General features: G+C 43.7%; 1 protein-coding gene across 2 annotated transcripts in view; it reads left to right on the top strand.

The window, feature by feature from the left end:
• The window catches only part of PTPDC1 (protein tyrosine phosphatase domain containing 1), a 310,105-nt gene that overhangs the window by 131,973 nt on the left and 150,240 nt on the right, over window positions 1–27,892 (top strand). Inside the window, exons 1-2 of one of the 2 annotated variants that reach the window (XM_068253618.1) lie at window positions 4,902–4,970; window positions 15,827–15,916. In XM_068253618.1, the coding sequence (XP_068109719.1) occupies window positions 15,835–15,916 (82 nt within the window). In that variant the 5' untranslated portion in view covers window positions 4,902–4,970; window positions 15,827–15,834. Of the gene's footprint in view, window positions 1–4,901; window positions 4,971–15,826; window positions 15,917–27,892 lie in introns of those variants that run through there. The other variant, XM_068253617.1, reaches the window with a different exon arrangement.

Consider the following 27,892-nt stretch of genomic DNA (forward strand, 5'->3'; position numbering starts at 1 on the left):
TTTTTTGTCGCAAGTTAGAAGAAATGGAAACTTTTTTTTTTCTTTTTTTTGTCAGAAAGTGTCATTTTCCGCTAACTTGTGACAAAAAATAAAATCTTCTATGAACTCACCATGCCTCTCACTGAATACTTTGGGATGTCTTCTTTCCAAAATGGGGTCATTTGGGGGGTATTTGTACTATCCTGGAATTTTAGCCCCTCATGAAACCTGACAGGTGCGCAGAAAAGTCAGAGATGCTTGAAAATGGGAAAATTCACTTTTGGCACCATAGTTTGTAAACGCTATAACTTTTACCCAATCCAATAAATATACACTGAATGTTTTTTTTTTATCAAAGACATGTAGCAGAATAACTTTCGCGCTCAAATGTATAGGAAATTTTACTTTATTTGAAAAATGTCAGCACAGCAAGTTAAAAAAGTCATTTTTTTGCCAAAATTCATGTCTTTTTTGATGAATATAATAAAAACTAAAACTCGCAGGAGCAATCAAATAGCAGCAAAAGAAAGCTGTATTAGTGACAAGAAAAGGAGTTAAAATTCCTTTAGGTGGTAGGTTGTATGACCGAGCAATAAACCGTGAAAGCTGCAGTGGTCTGAATGGAGAAAAAGGCTCTGGTCCTTAAAGGACGAAAAGACTGTGGTCCTCAAGTGGTTAATATGTATGTTGTGAGAGTATATTACTGTTATCTTTTCCCTACATGGGCTTGCAATAAGTTATGGACACAAAACTGAAAATGTGCACCTTGCATTCCAAATAAAATATTGGCGCCATACGTTGTACTAGGGAAATATTTGAAACATTGCAATAACCGGGACAAATGGTCAAATACAATGTGTGGGTTTTATGCACAGTACACTCCTGCTTTATTTTAAAATTATAATGGGCGAAAACTGAGAAATAATGTTTTTTTTTTCCCTGTAATAGCTGCCAGGACCAAGCGAGCACCCGCCTGAAACAAGCGTGCAACCGCTGTAATATTGCTGGATGGATATATCTGTCCAGTTTGCCGCTAAGCAGCACTTGCTGGATGGATATATCCGCCTAGATAGGCAAAAGTACAGTATATTCTGGCATATAAGACTACTTTTTAACCCTTAAAAATCTTCTGAAAAGTCAGGGGTCGTCTTATACGCCGGGTGTCATTGGTGCCGGGTGATACGCCCTATCCTGTTACTGCCTCGCAGATCTCGCTGCTGAAGACTGTAGTGAAGTGGCACAGGCGAGCATGTGTGAGATCTGAGAGGCAGAGAAGAAGATACATAGGATAAAAGGGAGGGCCAGAAGGGGGAAAGAGGCGGGTTTTATGGGCACAGCGTAATCTATTCTTCCATACCACTCTGATAAACAGGTAGACAAGGAGAGTTGACCATAGAGGGAGGGTTGACCAATCCAACCAGTCAATCGCCTGTAAACTGTTATATACTGGCTACCACATAAAGTACAACACCAGTGTCTGTTCATACATAGGACCAGTATGTTTTTTTAAATTTTTATTTGTTGTGCGTTGGAAGATGGGTAGTCTTATACGGCGAGTATATCTCTAACTCTATATTTTAACTGGAAATGTTGGGGGGGAGGGAGTCGTCTTATATGCCGGAATATACGATAGTTAAGGTAAAACTGTGTTTATATTTAATACTATTATTATTGCTATTATTTTTATTATTTTTTAGATTGTTCTGGAACCTTTTTCGTAGCTTTTTATAGTGAACAATACAAATCACTATCTTTCCTACGAGGCTGGAAAACTACTACAATCTAGGGCCAAATTTTGTATAGGGAAAACAATCAATCTACCAGCACATATTTGAGTTGTGGGTGGAGACACATAGACACGGAGATGACATATAAACTCCATACAGATATTGGTTCTCACTAAGATTCAAATCTGGAATTTGAGAGGGATTCTAGTGTTGCTAAGCCAGAAAGTTCTTTACTTAGCTGTCCTGATGTCCAGGTTTCAGCATTCCTGAAAAATAGTTCTCCGCCATCTGCCACTGAGTAGGACATTCAAGCTTGCCATAGATGGTTAGAGAGGGATTGAATCCCCCCCATACACGGCATACAGATTCTTCAATAGATTTCACCATGAAAATCTATGGAACTGCAGCATTGCTTTCTTTGATACGGTGCAATGCAATTGGCCGTCTGTCTAACACTGAAACTTATCATCCGATTGTAATTTGGATCAATTTTTGCTGCATTGCAGAAATCGATGTATGCCAGCTTTAGGAAGATGAGACAAAATAGACATTAAACACTCCGACTGAAGAGAGATCCAACTAGTTATACATTCCTATTTATTGAAGAGCTGGGATACTGTGTAAATTGTAAATTAAAACAGAATGTGCTAATTTGCAAATAATTCAATCCCCATAATTAACTGAAAATAGTATTAAGATAACTTGACAATTTTTGAAGGGAGGAGCTCTCTATTGGTGGGGTCTGATCACTCCACAGATGTTTGTTTGTTTTTTTATAAATATTTATGTTATTAATTTTTGAATACATTTGAACTTTTTTACATTTATTTTATATCCCTCCCTCCTCCCGCCAACCAATCAGCGTGATCGGCTGTCATAGGCTTCAGCCTATGACAGCCGATCACTTTTGTGCCTGCCTGGGGGACAGCTGTGTTACAGATCGCAGCACTGTACATTGTTTATAGACGTTTTGCCGTCTAACAGTCTCTGAGCGGCGATCGCCTTCCAAGCGGAGATGCGCGTGCAAACTCCTGCTAGCTCCATAGAAAGCCATTAATGCCAATTGGCGTGGAGCGCTCCTGGGGCTGCCTTCGCATTCATGCCAATTGGCGTGGAGCGGTCAGCAAGGAGTTAAGGCAGGGAACACACTTGACTGTTTTTATGCACGTTTTCTGCACAGAAAAACTGAGAACTCATGTTAATCAATGGGCTAGTTCACACTTAATGTGTTTTTCGCACGCAGAAAAAAAAATCTGACGTTCTGCATCATGGTTCTGTACATTTTATCCTCAGACATGATATTATAGTGAAAATCACTGCATGGGCTCAGGTGCATCGCCACAAACCATAGTTTATGACCACAGTTCATCACTGCATCAGTAGATTATAGTTAAAAGCTAAACCATGTAATGAAGAAGCCATATATATACATTATCCCAAACTATTAATGCCTTTTTTGGGCTGTAGCTCTTTGAAGAAGGATCACAAAGAATTTGGAAACTTTCCTGTGATCTAATGAATCAAAATTTAGAGTTTTTTTTTTTAAATCATGGAAGATGGATTCCTTAGGCTGAGGCGGAGAAGGAACATATCCAGTTTGTTAGTGACAGGCAAAAAAAAACCAACCTCTGTGATTGTATGAGGTAGCTTGCACCAGGGGCGTTGCTAGGATCCTGGGAGATCCTGGTCACCAATGGACAGTGAATGGACAGCGCGTGTGTGGCAAAAATGGGCGTGGCCTTACAGCAGGAGGTAGGTGTGGTCATGGGTGGGGTCAAATGTACATGAACTTAGTGGTGTAACTTAAATACCATAAATACAAAGCATTTCACATAAATAGGCAGAGTCCCCTCACCTGGCATCTGTCTTATCCTTGGCTGGCCTGGGGTGGTGATGCTATGCTGGCTTGGCTGGCAGTGATGCTGAGGCCTAGCTGGTGGTAATGCTGTACTGACCTGGCCTGAGGTAGCACTGTGTTGGTCTGGATAGTGGTGATAATATTGTTCTAGTCTGGCTGGCAGTTATGCTGCAGTGTTGCTGGGCTCAGGGCTGGCTGGCTGGCATGCTATGTGCTATATACATAATAATATATAGACTATGGTAGGGATTAGATTGTGAGCTCCTCTGAGGACAGTCTGTGACATGACTACAGAGCCGGGACAAGGTCCTCCAGCACCCAAGGCTGAGACACCAAAGTGCGCCCCTCCATCCCTGCCACCCCAGCTGTGACACACTGATTGCTATTAGACTAAGAGGGCCAGAGGGCCCACAACCTCCCCAACACCTTAATATCTAGTTATCTGCCATGCAATTACTGCTATGTATCTCCTTTTCTTATTTCTTTCTGCTTAATACACAATTAGGAATGACAGCTGAATGAATTGTGCGCCCCCTCCTACACTGCGCCCTGAGGCTGGAGCCTCTCCAGCCTATGCCTCGGCCCGGCCCTGCATGACTATGTACTCTAAAGTGCTGCAGAGGCTGTCAGTGCTATATAAATACATAATAATAATTTGGTAGGACTTTAGACTATGACTATGGTAGGATTAGATTGTGAGCTCCTCTGAGGACAGTCGGAGACATGACTATGTACTGTGTAAAGTGCAGCAGGAGATGTCAGGGCTATATAAAATAAGAGGGAGAAAGAGCACAAGAGTAAATGGGGGAGAGTTCAAAATGGAGGGGGTATAGGAAAACAGGAGGAGCACAAGAAGAGGGTTTAAGAAAATGGTGGGAGGGTACAAGAAGCCACATGGGATTCACAGTCACACAGGATTCAGCAGCACAGCAGTCTGCCTGTGCATATTGAATGTCCCTCCAGCAGGAAACTCCTCTCTGGCCTGTGTCGTGTCCTCTTCCCGGGATCTGTGTCTCTCTGCGAGGAAGGGGGGGGGGAGCGGGCACTTCACACTCTCTCCCCCTGTCAGGTCACTCAGAGTCCAATGTAACTGCAGGGGGGGGAGAGAAAGCAGGACAGCCCCGCACAGCAGCATCCCAGCGCCAGCTGAAATGGGACTTTCACGTTCAAATGAGGAGCCTCACATGACAGGAGAGGTTCTCCTCATGCATTTGCTGCCTGGCCCCATGTGACCCCCACAGCCATGGCAACAGCAGGGACACTGCTAAACCCCCGTACAACGGAGCACTGTCAGCACAGCGGGCACACTAGATCCCCGCCCATATCCGGGGCACTCCTGACAGGATACCGGTCCTGTGCCCCGAGCCTAAGCCCCTAGCAACACGCATGGCTTGCACATCTGAAAGGTCACCATTCCTACTGAATAATGTATGCATGTCATGTTTGGATTAACATATGCTGAGATTTAGGTAACATAATTTTCAGGGGAGGCCTTATTTAAGCTTGACATTGGCACATTTTGCATGTATTACAGCAGAATGATTCCTTAGTAAAAGAGCCTGGGTGCTAAACCTGTCTGTAGTCTAAAGCTGTCACCAATGTGGCACATCATAAAAATAAAATGTGACAAAGTAAAACACTAACTGTTAAAGTGATTGGGAACCGCATTTTAAAAAAAATGAAGCAAATACTTACCTAAGGAGAGGGAAGGCTCTGGGTCATATAGAGCCTTCCGTCTCCTCTCTCGGTGCTCTCTATCCTGTGCTGGTTCCCCCCTTTTCAATTCCCGCCAAAAGGGTATTTGGAAGTCTTCGGGAGCCGTGTTCTCCAAAAGACGTGCGGCTCCATACTGCACACACGTGAGCGTGCTTGCGCAGGCACAGTACAGGGCCGCCCTTCTTCAGGAGCACTCGGGCTCCCTGTAGACTTCTGAAGCCTCCTTCGGCCGGATAAAGCAGTATTTGACTAATTTAGTCAAATACTGCTACCGGGAGAGCCAGCACTCGATCGAGGGGACCAGGAGAGGAGCCGGAAGGCTCTATACGACTCAGAGCCTTCCCTCTCCTTGGGTATGTATCTGTCACATTTTTTTAAATGCAGTTCCCATTCACTTTAAGCAGCTGAAATGCTATATCAGACCATTGTTTTTGCTTAAAACAACAGAAAAATGGTCTCTTGAGTTCCCAGATATTTACAGAGTGTTCTTAAAGTGTACCCGAGGTGACATTTATTTATTTATTTATTTCAGTATTTATTTAGCGCCGACATATTACACAGCGCTGTACAGAATATATTGTCTTGTCACTAACTGTCCCTCAGAGGGGCTCACAATCTAATTCCTACCATAGTCATATGTGTATATGTATGTATCGTGTAGTACATGCATCATAGTCTAGGGTTAATTAAGGGGAAGCCAATTAACTTATCTGTATGTTTTTTGGATGTGGGAGGAATCCGGAGTGCCCGGAGGAAACCCACTCAGACATAGGGAGAACATACAGACTCCTTGCAGATGTAGACCTGGCTGCGATTCGAACCAGGGACCCAGCGCTGCAAGGCGAGAGCGCTAACCACTACGCCACCGTGCTGCCCTGTGACATGATGAGATAAACATGTGTATGTAGAGTCAAAAACATTAAGAAACCTGGCTGTTATATTTGCTTTATTTTGCTGCCTGATAGAGTTAATTTTTAGGGATGGAAGTAATAGCTTCTGTCTTGTCGGTACCGTGTTAGTGATATAGTAAATATCACTAATAAGCAAAGTACAGCCATAAAATTTGTATTGGCAGAATACAACTTCTGAGAGCAGAGAGAGATGGGAAAAGGTCAATAGATCATGTATTTTCATTTAGGGACACTTAATAGGCTGCCACTGAGCAGAGACAACAAAACATTTAGGGCTTGATTCACAAAGCGGTGCTAACCTACTTAGCACGTCTAAAGTCTTTAGATGTGCTAACCAGGGTGCTAAGTAGGTTAGCACCGGATTTCTCAATTGAGAAAAACGGTGCTAACCTACTTAGCACCCTGGTTAGCGCACCTTAAGACTTTAGACGTGCTAAGTAGGTTAGCACCGCTTTGTGAATCAAGCCCTTAATCTACTTTGTAAAAAAAAAAAAAAAATCTAAAAAAAAAAAGTAATTTTTAGGAGTAGGAAGATTAATACAATTGTTTATCTCATTAGTTTATTTTCGCCTCGGTTTACTTTTACCTCTTTAGATTTCAGGACATCAATTTCTCTCCCCTTTCCCCTGTAAAAATGTAATTCCTACCCAACAGATTAACCACTTGTGTCACCTATACTAATGCCTAAGATTAGTAAATACCTGTAATGGCTGCCTCCCATAGCACACAAGCTGGCCCTAATGGTATGTCACATTCCCAACTCGTGATGAAATATGGCATGTAGGGTATCATTTTAACAGTGAAAAGACAAGTAACATATTTTGAGATGTTTTATAACTGTGGCACTTGTCACGTAAAATTTGTGAAAGGGTGAAATTTGAAAAAAAAAATATTTTTGCCACTTACGCCTATTTTTTCCCTATGAAATGCCATTAAAATTAAATAATTCTTTAAAACAAATATTGCCAAAAGAAAACCTAGAGTGTTCTGAAAAAAACAAAAACAAAAAACGACATGTGTATCACTTTGATGGCATAAGTAATAAAAAAAGTTATTGCAGTATCAGTAGTAAAAGCTGAAATGCCAAAATTGTCAGGGTTCTTAAAGGGGAAAAACCTTGGAATGTAAAGTGGTTAAATGAAAGAGGTATTTCCCTGTTTAAATATTGGCTGTGTTACCTTCATATTATTTTCAATGCTATACTGAATACAGAATACAGAAGTAAACATGATTCTGCCTCAACTTTTTTTTTTTAACTACTACCCGACCGCCATTTTAAAATGTCCTATTGGCCCTTCTTAATGGACCACACAACGTTTTAAACATCCTCCCTCGCCGCCAATACCGTCTCTGCCGCACTTACCAGTCTGAACTCCCAGAGCCACGATTGGTGAAAGGGAACAAGACTTCCCTGAACCAATCAGTTAAGATTTAAATTGAGCTAAGATCATAGCTTCAACGAAAAGCAAATAGACTTTTGCAGTAACAAAAATGTCCCTGTCTTACAGAAAACAGTGATTATGAGGACATCTAGTGGTAAAAAAAAAAAAAGATATTTTACAACTACATTTTACACTTTAAAGTAAATAAAAATAAGTTAGGGATACAGTTACTGGCGAATGAAAGGTAGGAGTGCTGACAGGTGAAAATTGCTCTGGTCCCTTATGGTCAAAACCCTTGGGGGTGAAGTGGTTAAAGATGTGTTGCCATCAAATTTTAAACTAGCCTGTATTTAAAAGAAGTATTTCCCTGTTTAAATATTTGCTGTGTTACCTTCATATTATTTTCAATACTATATATAGGCTCTTCAATACTGTATATGCTTTACATGATTTGCAAATGAGAGTGAATCTTATGTCTTTAAAGAGACTCTGTAACAAAATTTTCATCCTTATTTCTTCTATCCTATAAGTTCCTATACCTGTTCTAATGTGGTCTGGAATACTGCAGCCTTTTCTAGTTGCACTGTCTCTGTAGTTATATCTAATCTTCTTTTCTTTTGTCAAGCTATGTCAACCCAGGGAGGAATGGGCTGGCTCTGTTGTAATGAATACAAATTGTGCACGCCCACTGCAGGCTCTATGTGCTTTGTTTACTCCTCACTCTCAGTTCGATTTCAGCTTGTGCAGTTTGAGAGGGTGAGGGGGGAAGGGAGCTGCCTGTCACATGCTGAGAAACTGTGAGAATCCCAGACTGGAGTGCGGATCATTCACTATGTAATAAAAACTTGTTGTATACTATATATATATATATATATATATATATATATATATATATATATATATATATATATATATATATATATCGTATTTTTTGGACTATAAGACGCACCTAGGTTTAGAGGACAAAATCCAGAGAGAAAAAAATATTCTAAACCTGGTGCATCCATAGTGCAGGGGTGTCTTGTGTACAGTGCCCAGCCAGAGCAGGGAGAGTGCGGCAGTTAACTAAAGCATGTGCACAGGAGTTTTGTCATTTTAAACAACTGTAATCACTCTTAGTGTAAGCCCACACCTGTATTTTTGGACTCCACTCCCCATACCCCACATCCCTTACTCAACCAAGCATACAGGGAAATGGGTCAAATGAAGTAGATGCCAGCTGTATCCATGCCTGGCCACAGTCTGGCATGTGTGCTGACTGCTTCTCCTGGGGATAAATGCAAATGCAAAGAGCATGTCAATGTAAAGTCCCAGATCTGGCAAATCTTAGCATATAGAGTTGTAACTACTCATGTATTATGCTGGGACTAGGCAATTCAACAAGTTAACCCTATGGGCATACTCCATCCATCCATCCATCCATCCATGTAAATAAAGTTCAATCAATTCAGCACAAAGTGGGAGAGTCACTCACATGATCCCCTGGACTTGGGCAGTGTACCGATGTTCCTCTATGGGTACACACGCAGTGTCCGGAGAGCCAGCTACAGATTGCGGCCTACTTCCAGTGAGGTAGCCGGGGCCTAAAGTAGAGTCCTCAGGCCGCCTGCACGTGGGGGTCAGCGCAGTAGTCACCGCGATTCTGCCGATGAGTGTCTTGGAGTTGTCATCAGTATAAGGAGGTAAGCGACCCCTCAGGACTTGCAGGATGCAGGTAAGAGGGCAAATGGCAGCATAGCATTGCTCCTGGCAGAAGAGCTTTCTGGCGTGCGGGGTCGGAGTGGCAGTCGCTCGGTATGAGCAAGAGACATCCGGACATGCAGGGAATAGCAGCATAGACTCGCTCCTGGCAGTGGAGCTCTCAGCCATGCGGGGGTCGGCCACGTACTCACCGCAATCCAGCTGTGCAGTATGGGGAAGGATGAGCCCTCAGGACATGCAGGGAATAGCGGCAGATGCGCTCCTGGCAGTGGAGCTCTCTGCCATGCGGGGGTCGGCCACCTACTCACCACGATCCAGCCGCTCAGTATGGGGAAGGTAAGAGCCCTCAGGACATGCAGGGAATAGCGGCAGATGCGCTCCTAGCAGTGCAGCTCTCTGCCATGCGGTGGTCGGCCACGTACTCACCGCGATCCAGCCGCTCAGTATGGGGAAGGGAAGAGCCCTCAGGACATGCACTGAATAGCGGCAGATGCGCTCCTGGCAGTGGAGCGCTCTGCCATGCGGTGGTCGGCCACGTACTCACCGCGATCCAGCCGCTCAGTATGGGGAAGGTAAGAGCCCTCAGGACATGCAGGGAATAGCAGCATAGACGTGCTCCTGGCAGCAGAGCTCTCAGGCATGCATCTGCCGCCATACTAGCAACACTCCCCAGCGCCGGACACAATTAGGACAGATAGCATTCGGACCATAAAACGCACCAACTTTCCTCCCCCACTTTTGGAGGAGAAAAAGTGCGTCTTATGGTCCGAAAAATACGTACATACGTACATACACACAAAACATCACTTCCTGGTTAGCGGCCATGTTTTTTGTTTGTAAACACATTATTGTCAGATTATCCACATGCTTGTTCCTGGTCTTTATCAAAGACTACAACAGCCTGGGGGGTGCTCACCTCGGGAGGGGGAAGCCTCAGGGTCCCAATGAGGCTTCCCACGCCGTCCTCCGTCCCTCGGGCGTCTCGCTGCAGCCCCCCGAACAGCGGCGATGTAATTACCAATTCTGTATTTTTTACTGATTCTGTATTTTGTACCAACTCTGTATTTCGTATATTGGTGTATACCACTGTCTGTATTTTGTAACCCATGTTTGAACCTTATGCCACGGAATATGTTGGGGTTTTATACATCAATAATAATAGTAGGTTTGATTCCCTGCATGGCACCATCCAAACTCCAGCTAAGTGCTCACTCATTTAGCTGGGCTGAAAGGGAGTCTCGCTTAGTATAGCAGCTAACAGTGGAATGCAGCCAACTTCTGAAACACGCAGGGCACGTTACTTGTGATGTGGACATCCAAGTTCAGCAGTGGGAGGGTGCACAGTGGCTGCCACGGCGAAAAATAATGCAATTTAACCATTTCAGCCTGCGGGTATTTTTCACCTTATGGACTAGAGGAATTTTCCCATTTCAGCGCTCCTCCCTTTCATTCCCTAATAACTTTATCACTACTTATCACAAAGAAATGATCTATACCTTGTTTTTTCCCGCCACCAATTAGGCTTTCTTTTGGGTGCTACATCATGTTAAGAATTATTTTATTCTAAATGCATTTTAACGGGAATAATTAAGAAAAAAAAATGTAAAAATCATTATTTCTCAGTTTTTGCCATTATAGTTTTAAAATACCACATGCTACTGTAATTAAAATCCACACATTTTATTTGCCCATTTGTCCTGGTTATAACAACATTAAATTCATGTTAAATTGTATCCCTAGTATAATGTATGGTGACAATATTTTATTTGGAAATAAAGGTACATTTTTTCAGTTTTACATCCATCGCTAATTTTTATCCCATACATTTATAATATTATGTCCTCTTGATATACATATGAATTTTTTTTTTCTTCAGTAAGTAGGTGTAATTTTACTATTTGGCCACAAGATGTCCCCCGCTGAGTAAATCTATTAGCGTACAAGGGGCTTGATTCACTAAACCGTGATAAATGAAATATCACACGTTATCAAAGATCACACCTTATGAAAAGATATCACACCTTATCAAAGTTAACACGCCTTATCAGAGTAGCACAGCGACTGCTGTGAACTTATGCTAATTGGCAATGGCACTTGCCCTGCCCTGAGCCCCTGCCCCGTGACAAAAAATAAAATCTTCTATGAACTCACCATACACCGGAACACCTTGGGGTTTCTTCTTTCTAAAATGGAGTCACTTGTGGGGTTCCTATACTGCCCTGGCATTTTAGGGGCCCAAAACCGCGAGGAGTAGTCTGGAAACCAAATGCCTCAAAATGACTGTTCAGGGGTATAAGCATCTGCAAATTTTGATGACAGGTGGTCTATGAGGGGCCACATTTTTTGGAACAGGTCATAAGCAAGGTGGCCTCTTTGATGACAGGTTGTATTGGCACTGAAGTGCAGGAAGCGCAGAATGTTCTCAAATCGTGACCTGAACATGGCAGCAGAGAACATGGGCATGTGGTGTATTGAGTGCGTAGACCAATAAGACCGCAATACATTCTTTTTGACTAGACCCATGTTAAGGAGAAGGCCCCATAAAATGTTACGTTTGGAAAATTGGAGAGGTTTCCACAGAAAAGGCTGGGCATGGTAGCTTTTTGGATTGGCGGTTGCGTATTGTGTGGCATACCGGTTGGTCTCAGCCACAATTAAGTCGTAGAGACCAGCAGTGACCAGAAAAAAAAAATTCTGTCACTGCAGTGGGGCAGGTGAGGGTTTGCCCGGGTGATCAGAAGCCCGCAGGGGGCAGATTAGGGCCTGATCTGATGTATAGGAGTGCTAGAGTCGAGAATTGATGCAATCAATGCACTAGGGAGGTGATTGAAAGGATGTCTGAGGGGGATCTGAGGGTTTGGCTGAGTGATCAGGAGCCCACACGGGGCGAATTAGGGCCTGATCTGATGGGTAGGTGTGCTGGGGGGTGACAGGAGGTGATTGATGGGTGTCTCAGGGTGTGATTAGAGGAGGGAATAGATGCAAGCAATGCACTGGGGAGGTGATCAGGGGCGGGGGTCTGAGGGCGATCTGAGGGTGTGGGCGGGTGATTGGGTGACCGCAAGGGGCAGATGAGGGTCTGATCTGATGGGTATGATGGGTAGCAGCGACAGGGGGTGATTGATGGGTGATCAGTGGGTGATTAGAGGGGAGAACAGATTTAAATAATGCACTGGGGGGGCAATAAGGAGGATCTGAGGGCATTCTGCGGATGTGGGCGGGGGTTTGGGGCCCGCAAAAGGCAGATTAGGGTCTGAGCTGATGGGGAGCAGTGACAGGTGGTGACAGGGGTTGACAGGGTGATTGATAGGTGATCAGGGTGTGATTAGAGGGGAGAATAGATGGAATCAATGCACTGGCGAGGTGATCGGGGGGGGGGGGGCACTGGGGAGGTGATAAGGGGGGGTCTGAGGACAATCTGAGGGTGTGGGTGGGTGTTTGGGTGCCCTCAAGGGGCAGATTAGGGTCTGATCTGATGGGTAGCAATGACAGGGGGTGATGGGGTGATTGATAGGTGATTAGGGTGTGATTAGAGGAGAGAATAGATGCAAGCAATGCACTGGTGAGGTGATCAGGGGGGGGGGGGATCTGAGGGCGTGGGCGGGTGATTGGGTGCCCGCAAGGGGCAGATGAGGGTCTGATCTGATGGGTAGCAGTGACAGGGGGTGATTGATGGGTGATCAGTGGGTGATTAGAGGGGAGAACAGATGTAAACAATGCACTTGGGAGGTGATCTGAGGTTGTGGGCGGGTGATCAGGTGCCCGCAAGGGGCAGGTTAGGGTCTGATCTGATGGGTGGCAGTGACAGGTGGTTACAGGGGGTGATTGATGGGTGATTGACAGGTGATCAGTGGGTGATTACAGGGGAGAATAGATGCATACAGTACACAGGGGGGGGGGTGTCTGGGGAGGATCTGAGGGTGTGAAGGGTGATCAGGAGCCCCCAGGGGGCAGTATAGGACCTGATCTAAAACATAGCGTTGACAGATAGTGACAGGGGGTGATTGATGGGTTATTAGGGGGTGATTGGGTGCAAACAGTGGTCTGAGGGTGTGATAGGGGGGGGGGGGTCTGAGGGGTGCTGTGGGTGATCAGGGGGCAGGGGGGCAGGATCAGTGCGTTGTGCTTGCTAGGGGGGCTGTCTCCTGCCCTGGTGGTTCCTCAATCACTGGGACCACCAGGGCAAGAGGCAGCCTGTATAATACGCTTTGTATACATTACAAAGCGTATTATACGCTTACTATGCGGCAGATCGGGGGTTAACAACCCGCCGGTGCTTCTAAACAGCTGGCGGGTTGACGTTGCGGGTAGGCGGAGCCTAATGCCGGCGGATGCGCGCGATCCCCGGCTACTTAGTCCACCAGGAGTTGACATCAATGGGCGTTAGGCGGTCCTGGGCGTGCCACTTTGTCGACGCCCATAGGTAGTGGGCGGTCGGCAAGTGGTTAAAGATATTAAAGAATGGAGAGGGACAGATCTGTTGTGGCAGGGGATTCCAGAGGAGGGGTGAACCATGTGCAAAATCTTGTATATGTAAATTTGTGAGGTGATTCTAGAGGAGAACAAAAGAAGGTTATGTGCAGATCTGAGATTGCGGTTGGGTTGGTATCTTGAAACTAGTGAGGAGATGTACAAAGGAGACATTGCGCAAAAAGCTTTGTAAGTTAGGGTTCAGAGTTTGAACTGGGTCCTCTGGTTAATTGGTATCCAATGAAGAGCTTGACAGAGAGAAGCAGCAGAAGAAGAGCGAGAATAAACATGATTGAGTCGAACAGCCAAATCTTGTACAGATTAGAGCGTTGCCAGTCTGTTAGTTGGTAGTCCACAAAGTAGTATGTTTCAGTAGTCCAGGCAAGATATTATAAGGGCATGTATTCACATTTTAGTTGTGTTCTGAGTGATAAAAGGTTGGGCAGGCTTATGGAGGAAGGAGGAGGCAACATCCTGTCCCTTCCTGTGTTCACAAAGCTGCCCCTGCTCACTACCTCCATATGCTTCTGAGAGAGTTAAGGTGGCCACACACCATACAATCTTTTAAATATCTGTTCAATTTAAGAATTGCAATCAATTTTTCTGACTGATTGTAACATTTCAAAAAAAATGACCAATGTACCACACACCTATGTTCAATTTTTCCCCAATTATGATAAAAATGATTGGAAACTCTGAGAAAATTGCTTGGGTGTGTATATTAATAAATTGACAATCTAACACACACCATACAGTCTTTAGAGAAATTGAAGAAAAATATCTGGCATTCCGGATAGATAAAAATAAAAAAAACTGGAAATCCGATCTGATTTTTCAGTCAAATGAAAAAAATGCTTTCGATTTTTTCGGGAGATCCAATCGTTTTCATCGAATTGCCGTAAAATCGGATAATTTTATTGTATCGTGTGTGGCCACCTTAACTGTGGTCACCACTACAGTACTACAGCTGAGATTTTTTGTTTTTCGTTTTGTTGCATGCATGGCAGTGTTGAGAAGTACACATAGTTTTTATAAACTCAAGAGGTACATGCTTTGCTCTACACTATGCAGGAAGGAACTGTGGCTAAAGTGCTGGCTACAAAGAGTTAACCTTTCTCAGCAAAGTAAAAAGGTGGTTGGGGGTCTGCTGGAGCAGTAATTCCAACTGTTCCTTGAGCAAGGAACTAAAGGTGCCCATTAACAGTAAAATGTTTTCACCAAATGTGATCTTTCGATGCAATTTTTATGATTAAATTGCATAGAAAATTCGCCGTTTAAGAAGGAAATCGAAAGTGGATTCTTTGGTCAATTGCTAAATAGGATAAAATCGATCCGAAAGTTGGATTTTATGATCGCATTTGAAGAAAAAATCGTTCAGTAAATATGAAGAATTAATAATTGCCTTCCAATTAGTTACGATCGCTCAAATCGCATTGAAAGATTGCATTTAGTGAAAAATTGTACCGTTAATGTTCACCTTAAGGTGGACCCAAATTAAAAATACAAGATTTCAGAAATAAAATCTATTTTCTAAATTATAATAATAAATAGCAGCCTTTTTTCAGCTGCATGATAATATTTTACATTTATTGGAGGAACCCCTCCCTTCCTTTCAAATTGCCTGGATTTTTCCGGCAAACTGGTGGAGTAGATGGTGTCTGGCAATGGAGGAATTGCTAATGGCTGCCCCCAGTATAACCCTAGCTATGAAAAGAGAAGGGTGAAAAGCATGCACTGAAATGCTCATAGGTTTGAAGGAGTGTTTATTTATCTTTGTATGTGTCAGAGTGGTGCAACTAAATATTTTTTAATTAAAATAATGTTTGGTTTGGGTCCGCTTTAAGAGAGAGCTAACCAGGCAGGGTTTTTTTTTTTTTTTTTTAACATATCTACTGCTTAGTAACAGACATGCAATGCAAACAATTTTGTGTATTGCTGAGCAATGTAAAATTCATATCATATGCAATAAAGAATGGGAACCTGAAGAATGGCTTTAAAATGAATTGTTACCAAATAGCCTGTATGATAATTGTACTTTGCATGTTAAAATTTCTATTTCACCATCTTTTTATTTACCTGTAGCGGCTGCAATGACGTCTGGAGCCCTCATTCAGAATGATTTTCTGTGCTGTACATCTGCAAACACCACTCACCAAGCAGCAATGAGCTCAGGTACTAATCTCATTTGCTTAATAATCTGCAATCCCATTATATTATATGCAGCTAATGGTTAAATCTTTCATTTGATGTTAAAGCGTACTTCTGACAAAAGTTGTTAGTCATTCAAAATATTTCGATAGAGCCTGTCCCCTGTATACGGTATCTAATTGCAGCATGTAAAATAAGTGACATATGTCTTATGCCAGTTACACACCATGCAATTTGACCTCAGACAGATCGTATAGACAATTTCTGATTTTTAGTCATTTTCTGATCGATTTTTCAATCACTTCTATGCAAAATTGAGGGAGAATCAGATCAGACCTGTTGTAAATTATCTATTCGATCCATCTATCTGATGGGAAATTTCATGGTGTGTTCCAGGCTTTAGTTAATGTCTTCAGAAAGACAAAACAAATCATCTATACCTCCATCTTGCTGCCCTTTGTGTTCTCCCCTTCATGAACACCAGCCTTACAAATCTCGAGCATGCTTACTACAGGCTGTACGCAGACACAGCTTCTAACAGAGAGGAGTGGGTCACATGTCATGATCTCCCACAATGCTCAGCACAGTAGGCAAAGAGAAAAGGCTAAGGCTCTTTTCTTGAGGAAGCAGAACAATGACTGCAGAATGGAAATACAGGACAGTTATACTTTATAAACAAAAAAAACCCCATTGCTATAACTGATGATTCTGTACATACAACAAAGAACAACGTGACTGTGGGCTGGGGTGCAGATAGCCAAACAGCTGAACGTTGCATGAGGGCCCATTCTCACTTGAGCGTTTTGCCGGCAATTTCGGCAAAACGCTCAAACACTAGCGCTTTTGAAAGCGCTAGTGTAATTAAACCCTATGGGCTCGTTCTTTCTTGGGCAATTTGCGCTAATCGCCGCAAATCTCCCAAAATCGCGAAACGTAAACGCGCCGCCTGCACCATTTTCAGGCAATTTCCCGGCGATCGCGTTTCAGTGCTATAGAAGTGCTAAATTCAATCGCGGAAAAATCGCTGCAGTGTTCAGGGATTTTTCCACTGAACCGGTAAGCGCCGGCAATTTGCGCTTTCAAGTGTGAGTGGGCACTAAAGGGCTCACCTGTCTTCACCTCCAGGCACAGGAACATACTTGGCATGCTCCCAAAAAAAACATGCAATTATCCAAAGCTGCTTTTTTTTGTAGTCCTTGTGGACAAAATGACAAAACCTGGGCAAGCACAATCACACAATGATAATAAGCATAATTAAATGTATAGATAGAGAGTGGAATGTGCAGAAAAGGATCAAATAAACGAATGTACCAAGGGAGAAGAGCAAAGTAGATCCTATAAATACCGCACCAAACCAAAATTATAAGTAATAATAATGTACTTTATTATTACAAAAATTGGGACAGGGTGGAGCTAAAACAATTAAAAATATCTTCAAAAATAGGGGACTTGAATAATGCATAGTAAATACAATGTCAAATGATTATAGCAGGCTCTGTTCACAAAAGTTTGTAACATATGCTTAAGTATAGCCCACCCCTGTGAGGTGCATTGTGCAAAATAAGCGAGTTGTGTTGATAAGGGAAAACACACTCAAAATCCCCAACAATGAATAAGAAAAAAGAACAGCCTAATATATGAATGAACAGTGAAAAGTCACAATGAACCAGTGTGCACACAAACAGTAAAGAGAATCAATGGTCCTGTGGCGTGAAAGAATGATGGGCAGTAAGCTATAAGTTTGGACATGTGCCGAGCATATCAGAGTGAACCTACCTTACTGGTGGGAGACAGGAGAGGCGTGAGCCCACATCTCCTAGTGTACATTCTTGGGTTATGATTTCTGTTTTTTTTTTCTGTGTGCTCATTGTTGGTGATTTTGAGCTTGTTCTCCCTTGTCAACAAACTTGCTTATTTTGCACATTGCACTTCATACCCCTTACCGAGGTGGGCTGTGCTTAATCATAGGTTACAAACTTTTGTAAACAGAGCCTCCTATCATCATTTGACATTGTTTTTGCCATGCATTATTCATGTCCTGTTTTTGATGATGTTTTGCATTGTTTTTAGCTCCACCATTTCCTTATTTTTGTATCAATAAAGTATATTATTATTGCTTATAATTTTGGTTTGGTGCAGTATTTTTAGGATCTACTTTTCTGTTCCCCCTTGGTATTTTATTTCTTGTGGATCGCATAAACATACATACAGTCTTGGCCAAAATTGTTGGCACCGTGCAAACAGCGGTGTCCTGTCGGTTTCAGGTATGTGTATAAATCACGGGGAGTCCTACTGGGATGAGAGGTCCATCAAGCCTCTCACATATCAGTCCGTGTAATGTCAATGTTTCCCATACAGGACTCAACCCTTTATGGATAAATTTCTAGCTTATTTATTGCATTTATTAGCGTAAATACAGCATACAAACAGCACAACGTTTCAGGCAACCGCCCTTTGTCAAGTGCTAATTGACAAAGGGCAGTTGCCCGAAACGTTGTGCTGTTTTTATGCTTTATTAACGCTAATAAATGCAATGAATAAGCTTTTTTTTTTGGGCAAGGCTTGGAGTACAGAGGCGCCAGAGTAGAATAAAAATGTTTAAAAACCGTCTGTTTTGCCTGATGAAGCAGGACCACACCTGCGAAACGCGTTGCACTAAGTGGAGTTGAATAAAAGTTTTTTGTATTGATATATTGTGACTCAATTGAGTTCTATATTTTTGAGGGAGGTAAGTCCACCTGAACATCCCCCTCTTTTAGACGGTTTTTAAACATTTTTATTCTACTCTGGCGCCTCTGTACACCAAGCCTTGCTGAAATCTTGATTCCACCCTCGGTGGAGGGGTGCTACCCCGTTTCCTATCTACAGAGAGCGACATCTTAACCTCCCTGGCGTTCTATTAAGATCACCAGGGCGGCTGCGGGAGGGTTTTAAAAAAAAAAAAAAATATTTCATGATTTGAAAGTTGGCTGCATGAAAGCCCACTAGAGGGCGCTCCGTATGCGCACTCCGGCGATCAGAAGTAACAAGGAAGGCCGCAATGAGCGGCCTTCCTTGTTTCGCTTTCCTCGTCGCCATGGCGACGAGCGGAGTGACGTCATGGACGTCAGCCGACATCCTGACGTCAACCGCCTCCGATCCAGCCCTTAGCGCTGGCCGGAACTGTTTGTTCCGGCTGCGCTGGGCTCGGGCGGCTGGGGGGACCCTCTTTCGCCGCTGCACGCGGCGGATCGCCGTGCTGCGGCGGCGATCAGGTAGCACACACGGCTGGCAAAGTGCCGGCTGCGTGTGCTGCTTTTTATTTGATAGAAATCGGCCCAGCGGGGCCTGAGAAATCCTCCTGCGCAGGTATCCCCGAGCTGAGCTCGGAATAAACGGCAAGGGGGTTAATAACCTGAGTGGGGTCAGGTTCTAATACTCCCCACCTGCACTTGAAGTGCTTGCCTATGGGTAACCCATGTTTGTGAGTATTTCTAAATATTTTGCTTTAAACCACAACCAACTTAACAATACTACACCATATTGGGCTCTCGATTTCTCTTTGTTCTTCCAAGCAATGAATAAGCTAGCAATGTATTCATGAAGTGTTAAATCCTGTATGGCAAAATTGTTGGCACCCTAGATGTTTTTTTCCAGAAAATCAAGTATTTCTGACAGAAAAGTATTGCAGTAACACATTTTAAAAGGAGAAAATGTTCCTGCAACACTGCACTCACAATGGTGTGCTAGGCCACTAAATACATAATTTTGCAAGAGGATAAAATATGGCCCATGAAATAGCACCACACATATGATATAGAAAAATAAAAACAATTTATTAGTACATCGTGACGCTTTATATGTAGATAAAATCATTTAAAATGTCAGACACCTCATGCAATGTATAATAAGCCAGTATATATAACAGTATTGCATCATGGAACCACCCATTGAAAAATCTATTGGCTCACAATAGAGCCTCCCCAGTGATTGAATCCGGGTTCAGAAGCTGTTCATATACAGTAATAAAGTGCAATATCAGGTGCATATATAGTATAGGGATCAGGCATCCATTATTGTCATAGAATAAACCATGAAATACAACATTATCAATGTGCAAATACAAGCCATCAATGAAATAAGCAATGTTAAACCACACAATGCTAAGGGTTGCAGAGCAGGTGAAAAGCAGTGAACATGGTGCTGGGGACACAGAGTTGGGAGGACGTGAGAGCAAAATACTTCACCCGAGAAGATGAGGCAACCACAAGGAGTGAAAAACGTTTTAGCCATTTATTTAGGAAAGGGTTCTTTACAGTAAGAGTGATTAAGATGTGGAATGCATTGCCACAGGAAGTCGTTATGGCAAACTCTATACCTGCATTTAAAGGGGGCTTAGATGCTTTTTCTTGCGTTGAAAGACATCCATGGCTACAATTACTAGGTAATGCCTAATGATGTTGATCCAGGGATTTTATCTGATTGCCATCTGGAGTCGGGAAGGAATTTTTCCCTTTTTGGGCTAATTGGACCATGACTTGTAAGGTTATCCTCTGAATCAACAGGGATATGTGAGGGAGCAGGCTGGAGTTGTACTTTGTACTGGTTGAACTCGATGGACGTATGTCTTTTTTCAACCAAAATAACTATGTAACTATGTAACAAGGAGTGCGAAAGGAGGGGGAGCCCCCGGCAAACTATTCTACCGGTGTTGTGGCAGTCACGCGCTTTATCAGGAAAGGGGGTACTTATTTAAATTTTTTTATTTACATATATAGTGTCACGATGTACTAATACATTGTTTATATTTTTCTATATCATATGTGTGGTGCTATTTCATGGGCCATATAGTTCTCCTCTTGTAAAATTAAGCAACACATGTTTTGCTATATACGTTTATTCCCTTTGTGTGTATTGGAACAAAACAATAAAAGGGAGGGCAAAAAAAGCTAATTGGACATAATGTGTCATATAAAACTCCAAAAATGGGCTGGACAAAATTATTATAATTCCAAAAGAGGTAGCGCTCACAGTGAATAAAAACTCTTTTGCAGAAACACCTGTTCGCCTCCTCTTATCTCCAAAAAATTAAGCTCAAAAGAGGTGGCGCTCACGGTGTAGAATGCCTCTATTCCACACTAAATAACATAATACAACATATTAACATATTGGTTAGGTAGATTATCGCCCCCCAGAAAACAGAGATGACACTATCTAAAAAGTCCCTTGATAAGTCCACAGGATAAGCTTCAGCATCACATTTAGGTAGATGAACAAAGCCGCCTCAGACTGATTTGCTCCAAAAGACAGAGATGACCACCACCAGCACCCTTTGTGTGCCACTCACCGCATCCACTGACCAGAAAGGTCAGTATAAGCCTTGGGACAGTTCCCGGGTCGTCCCCCACCTCTCCGATCAACACAGCAGTGAATCCTCACAGATATAATCTTCAATAATGAGTCACCTCAAAGGAAAACTCCACATAGGGTAATACCGTTTAAAATAAATTTACTAAAACAATCGATTACACTCACATATCCCTGCAGATTAAAAGTTTCTCAGAGTTTTAAAATGGGCTCTCCCCCGTATAGGTGGCCTAGGCTGGCTTCCGTCCCTTAGAGCTCGCTCCCAACACCGCCACGCGCTCGGTGCACTTAGGATTCCTCTCCTGGGTCCGTTTCGCCACCTCCACGCGACTCCGTAGTGTACCAATCCCGCTTCCGCATCAGGCTCCGCCCTATCGATTTCGTCACTTTGTGACTCATCAGGGGCATGGAGCCTGATGCGTACTGCGGAATTTTGTAAGGAACCGTCATGCCCCTACGCATGCGCATTGTACCTCTTCTGAGGCCTAGAATCACACACGCGCATTGTACCTCTCCTAAAGCCTAAAGTGCTGCCATCTTGTGTCTGATTACGATATTGCACCCTACACTTTCAACACCACAAGCAAAGGAATATTGGAGACCTTTGCTTCCCTATCAGCCTGCAAACCTGCCACCTAGTGTCCATTAAATATATTGCACTCCATTTTAATATTACAATACACATTAGCTCATAAGACATAATACATATGCATATATATACCTAAAAATACGTGGAATTTCCACCAGGATACTCTACCCATTCATAGAATATTCTCAAATCCATTTGATTAATAATGTGGTCATCCACTCCCCCCGCCACAAACAAAGTTTTAAAGGTTGGTACTACTCCTTAACTTTACTTCCCACCTCCATCTTCCCTAAAAGGGCTATTCCTCCCCCCTAAAAAAAACTTCATTTGAGCCAGGATCCTACTACCAAAATGTTTTATTATTATTGAATAACAAAAAAATATAATATAAAATTAATAAAAAATTTAAAGAAATGCTCGTGAGGGAGTAGATACCCACATATCACACAATATTCATTTAGTGAAAAAATCATGGGAACAGTAAAAAGGAACCTAAGGGTTCATGGGGAAAAAAACAACATCCCCCACCCCTTACCACATTTCCCTCATACTATATGATGAACTCAGCACAAACCTTATCACACTTCTTTTACATACCCATAGGGAGATAATTGGTCCATTAATCACGATCAAATACATATTGGCAGATACCCCAACAAAAGTTTCTCACCCAACATCCACCCGGGCTCCCCTCCCGGTCCAGGAGTGCATGCGCACACATCACACCCCTAATCACCAAGAAAACAGACCAGGTCGATGTCTATATTGAGGCCCTCCGTTCTCAATGTCCCCATCCTGTGGATCCACCTAGTTTCCTCTTGTGAGACCCTTTTTAATCTATTACTCCCCCTCCAATCAGGTATAATCTTTTGGAGCGCACAGAATGATAGATCCTTGGGATTACAATTATGGTGACTACCAAAGTGGGCTGAAACCCTGTGATTGGGGTATCCCTTAATGATGTTACGAACATGCTCAATTGATCAAAAAAAGGTCTGCACACCTGATGCACAAATTTGCATAAAATAGCAATAAACTTTTATGAGGCTAACATGGGTGCTGGATCGTGGATTGGACCACAACCATAAGTTACAAAATCTATATAAAATGATCCGCGCACCAGATAGTGATTTGCTCAAAGATTAAATTGTATTAACCACCTCGGCGTTCTGATTCCCAAGGATTTCTGTGCAAAAAGCGGTACATTTAATTTTCAGCACCTTTTTTCCTGTAACTTACCAAAATGAGCCAAGCAAGAGTTTAGTATACATTCTGAGTATAATAAAAGTGTCAAACACTAATTCTTGTCAAAAATAAAATAAAATTTATGAATAACTAACTGAAATACCTTGCATTTTTCCTCAATGCAGAAATATAAAGAAAATGCAGAAATAAATAAATCAATGCAGAAATAAATAAATGAAGGCAGAAACAAAATTATACAGGCTACAAGTGTACCTTAGAACACTTCTTTAGTGTGGTAGATCTTGAAGCATGGTAATGCGCAAAGTGCCACGTCACAATCTGGGCAGTAAGTGCGGGTCTCCTTCCGCATCTTTTTGCCATCCTTGTCCTTCTTATTGCAGCAAACAACGCACCTTCTTGTAGGGTTTGCTTTCTGTGGGGTCGGTGGCAAGTACTCCACAAAGTGTCTCCCTGAAAGCCGTGCCGGATTCACGACATATGATGCCCTGCGCCCCGGTCTAGATGTTGACTCTGGTGCGGGGTACTTCGTGCAGATTGCTTCCGTCAGCTGCCAGACAAAGTCATGGTGGGGTACAGGCCTTACACACCTTTTCTTGTAGAGCACATAGCCATTCCACAAGCACTGCTCAAGTAAGTGGCGGAAATTTTTTTTATAATATTTCCGCTGCTGCTTGCGGACAGCCGGATAGAAAGTCATGGCTCCATCAGCCCTGTCCACACCCCCCATAGTCTTGTTATAATCCAGTATGGCTTTGGGTTTATCCACCTCCTGTTTACTCCTGTTGGTGGTGCGGACAGTCTCGGCATTATGAATAGTGCTGAGGACACAGACATCACGTTTGTCCTTCCACCTTAGAGCCATCATTTTGCCTTTCTGCCAGGCAACGACCTCCCCCTTTTTCAGCTTCCTGGCAGAAAAGGCCGGCGGCAGATTCCGACGGTTAGCCCTCAAGGTACCATAGGCATCGGTTTTATGCTGGACCAGGTAATCAAAAAGTTCAGGGGAGCTGTAGAAATTGTCTGTCGTCAGGCAGTACCCCTGATCCAGCAATGGCTCAATTAGGGTTAGGACAGAGGAGGTGGCACACCCAAACTGGCTGAACTGAGGGGCAAATTTGGTGCCTTTGCCCGTGTAAATTACAGAGTTCCAGATGTACCCGGAGTTGGCCTCACAGAGCATTTACGACTTCACCCCAAAGCGTGCCCTTTTTGAGGCAATAAATTGCACCCAGCTCAGTCTCCCCTTATATGCCATGAGGCTTTCGTCAACCGTGATGTCGCGATCTGGAACATACACAGCCTTGAAGTTCGCAACAATCATCTGGTATATGTCCCAAATTTTTTTCAGCTTGGGTGCGGGATGGGTGGCCTCATCAAACTCCTCGTTGTTTCCGAAGTGCAAATACTTCATGATGAGGGTATACCGTGGCTCGGACATAACAGATCCAAAGAAGGGCGTACTGAGGATCTTATTAGTGGTCCAGTACCACTTCTGCAGCGGCTTACCAACAACTCCCTGGAGGATGACGAGCCCCAGGAACACCCAGATGTCGTTGCTGGTCACAGGTTCCCACTTCCTGCTCCGCGAGAACCTGGGTAGAGAAGATCCCTGCTGATGTTGCGCTGCATAGCGATTCGTCTCCTCAACAATCTTGCGGATGACGTCATCAGTCAGGAAGAGCTCCAGAAAGGACAGCGGACTCTCGTCGCACGCGATCTTCTGCCCGGGTGCCCCTGTGAAGGGGAACCTGGGTGGCGGAGCTTGAGTGGGGCTCCCCAGCTCACACCAGGTGCGTGCGACCGTCACTGGCTCCTCGGCTTCCTCATCACTGGTCTCCGTCTCCGAAGACAGGTTACCGGGAACATCGCTGTCTGTCGATTCCTCTAGGAGCTCGTCTTCGCTGTCGCTTGCCTCGAGGACATCCAACAACTCCTCGTCACGCACACGCCTCCGGGAGGACGAGGCCATGACCCCAAGCAGGGTACGGGGTCACGAGCAGCGACAAAAAAAAAAACAAAAAAAACCAGCAAAAGCAAACGCACAGGGATCACAGCGTCTTGAAAAAGACGGAAAGCAATACGCAATCTGACAGTAATATGAACGAAGCTAAGGCTGGAAAAAAGCAGTAATCGCACAGAAATCGCACAGAAATCACAGATGATAGCTGTAAACAGACTAACACTGGACGCTGAGGACTCTGAAAGAGGGAGAGCCAGTAACTGTTCAGGGCTTTTATTGAGAGCTGACAGGTGTTTGTGTTTGTGCAAACAACTTTTTGAATTACTGTAGCATGATTGGATTACATAGAGTTTGTTTCCCTATGTAATCCAATGATGCTGTCGCCGCGACGGACACTAGGGGGCGCAGGAGCCGGCGTCAGAGGAAGTGGCTGGGCTACGCCATCTTCCCTGACTGCCGGATCTCCGTAGGCTTGCGGAGAGGAGGGGAGCAGGGACCGGAGGATCGGGGGAGCCTGGGGAGCGGGGACCGGAGGATCGGAGGAGCCTGGGGAGCCTGGCGCCGGCGATCAGAGCCAGCAGGAGGGAGAGGGAGCCCCGCAGCAGCCGCAGCAGCACAGAGGAGGCGGCGGAGATCACGCTGTGCACGCTGGTGAGTGGGGACAGCGCTGGACGAGCTGAGCTCGTCCTAAACACTAACAGCAACTTTTTCTTGGACGAGCTCAGCTCGTCCAGAACGCTAGGGTGGTTAAGAAGATAAAGTACAAGAAAGTTACAAGCATATAAGGCTGGTATTGCCTGTTAACATCAGCAGCTATTGACACAGTGGTTATACAAAATATATAGATCATGACAGGTTCACACAAGCAAAATATATACTGTATATGCTAAGTCCATAAGTCGAGGCAATGGTACCAACTGCATGCATATCAAGGACTAGCAGAAACAGCAATGTCTAATCTTTTGGAGCGCACAGAACGATAGATCCTTGGAATTACAATTATGGTGACTACCAAAGTGGGCTGAAACCCCGTGATTGGGGTATCCCTTAATGATGTTACGAACATGCTCACCCATCCTTTCCTTGAGGGACCTAGTGGTCCTCCCTATATACTGCATTCCACATTTACACCAGGCAAGGTATACGACAAATCGATCATTGCATGTGATAAACTCCTGTATTCTATAGCTCCCCCCAATGCTATATGATATCACACTGTTGGTCTTGACCCCATTTGCTTCCCTGCAGGCTTTACACGCCCTGCATGGGAAAAAAACAGCTGTTTGCCATCCTTGCATGCGTGGAACCTTTTTAGGCTCCACACAGCTTGGTGCAAGTATTTGTTTTAAATTTTGGGCCTTCCTATAAATAAATTTAGGTTGGGGGGGAATAATACTCCTCAGGGTAAGATCCGTCTCCAAAATCCCCCAATGCTGTTTTATTATATTCTGGAGCTGTCTATACTGGGAATTGTACCCCGTAATAAAGGCCATATCAAAATTGCCCCCCCCCCTTTCCCCTTCTCTATCTACCAGCAAAGTCTGTCTATCCAATAGCCCAATCCTTTCTATCTCACCTTGCAGTTCTCCCTCCATGTATCCCTTTTCCATAAATCTATTTATTAAAATCTCCGCCTGGACGTAATAGTCATGTGTGCTGGAGCAATTTTGTTTCATCCTCAAAAATTGTCCCTTGGGGATTGCTCTAATCCATGCGGGGTGGTGGCAGCTGTTGGTTGAAATATATCCATTTCTATCAGTTTCTTTGAAATAGCTCTTAGTTCCCATCATGTTTCCATCCCGCATTATTTCTAAATCCAAAAATTGTATTGACTCCCTACTGCTTTGCATAGTGAGGGAAATACCCAGGTTATTGCTATTAAGTTGTTCAACAAACTTCTCCAAATTATTTTGTCCACCCCCCCATAATGAAAAAAAGGTCATCAATAAACCTCCTCCATAGTCTAACCTGCCCCCCATTTTCCAGCACAGATTGTTCCCATTTCTCCATAAATAGGTTAGCGAGGCTTGGGGCATAGCTCGCCCCATAGCACATCCCTTGGTCTGGCCATAGAAACTGCCCCCATGCCAAAAATAATTCCGCTCTAAAGCAAATTTTAATAGTCTTAGAAGGTAAACCCTCTGATCATCTTTAATTTTTCCTTGTCGCTTAAAAAAATAATCAACCGCCTCCAGCCCCAGTTCATGCTTGATATTAGTATACAGGGAGGCCACATCCATTGTTACCATGATCTCTTCCCCCTTCAGTTCCTCCCCCTGTAACGTTTGAAGTGGATGTTTCGTATCCTTAAGTATATTAGGTAGTTCCTCTACCAGAGATTTAAGAAACTCATCCAAATATTGTTATTGGTATTGGTACATCAGAAACAATGTATTTAAAGGGGAACTGAAGAGAGAGGTATATGGAGGCTGTCATGTTTATTTCATTTTAATCAATACCAGTTGCCTGGCAGCCCTGCTGGTCTATTTCTCTGCAGTAGTATCTGATTAAAACTAGAAACAAGCATGCAGCTAGTCTTGTCAGATCAGACTTATAAGTCTGAACCACTGAAACACCTGATCTGCTGCATGCTTGTTCAGGGGCTATGGCTAATAGTATTAGAGGCAGAGGATCAGCAGGGCTGCCAGGCAACTGGTATTGTTTAAAAGGAAATAAACATGACAGCCTCCATATACCTCTCTCTTCAGTTCCCCTTTAAACTCCTCATCTGTAATTAGTCCCCTATCCATCCCCTCCCTGAGTATTTCCCTCAACTCTGCCATATACTTACCTGTTGGGTCTCCTTTAACCCCCCTGGCGGTATAAAAAATTCCGCCAGGAGGGAGCGCAGCAGTTTTTTTTTTAGTTTTTTTTTCTTATATCATGTAGCGAGCCCAGG

The sequence above is a fragment of the Hyperolius riggenbachi genome, chromosome 9, assembly GCF_040937935.1.
Source record: "Hyperolius riggenbachi isolate aHypRig1 chromosome 9, aHypRig1.pri, whole genome shotgun sequence".
NCBI classification, from domain to species: domain Eukaryota; kingdom Metazoa; phylum Chordata; class Amphibia; order Anura; family Hyperoliidae; genus Hyperolius; species Hyperolius riggenbachi.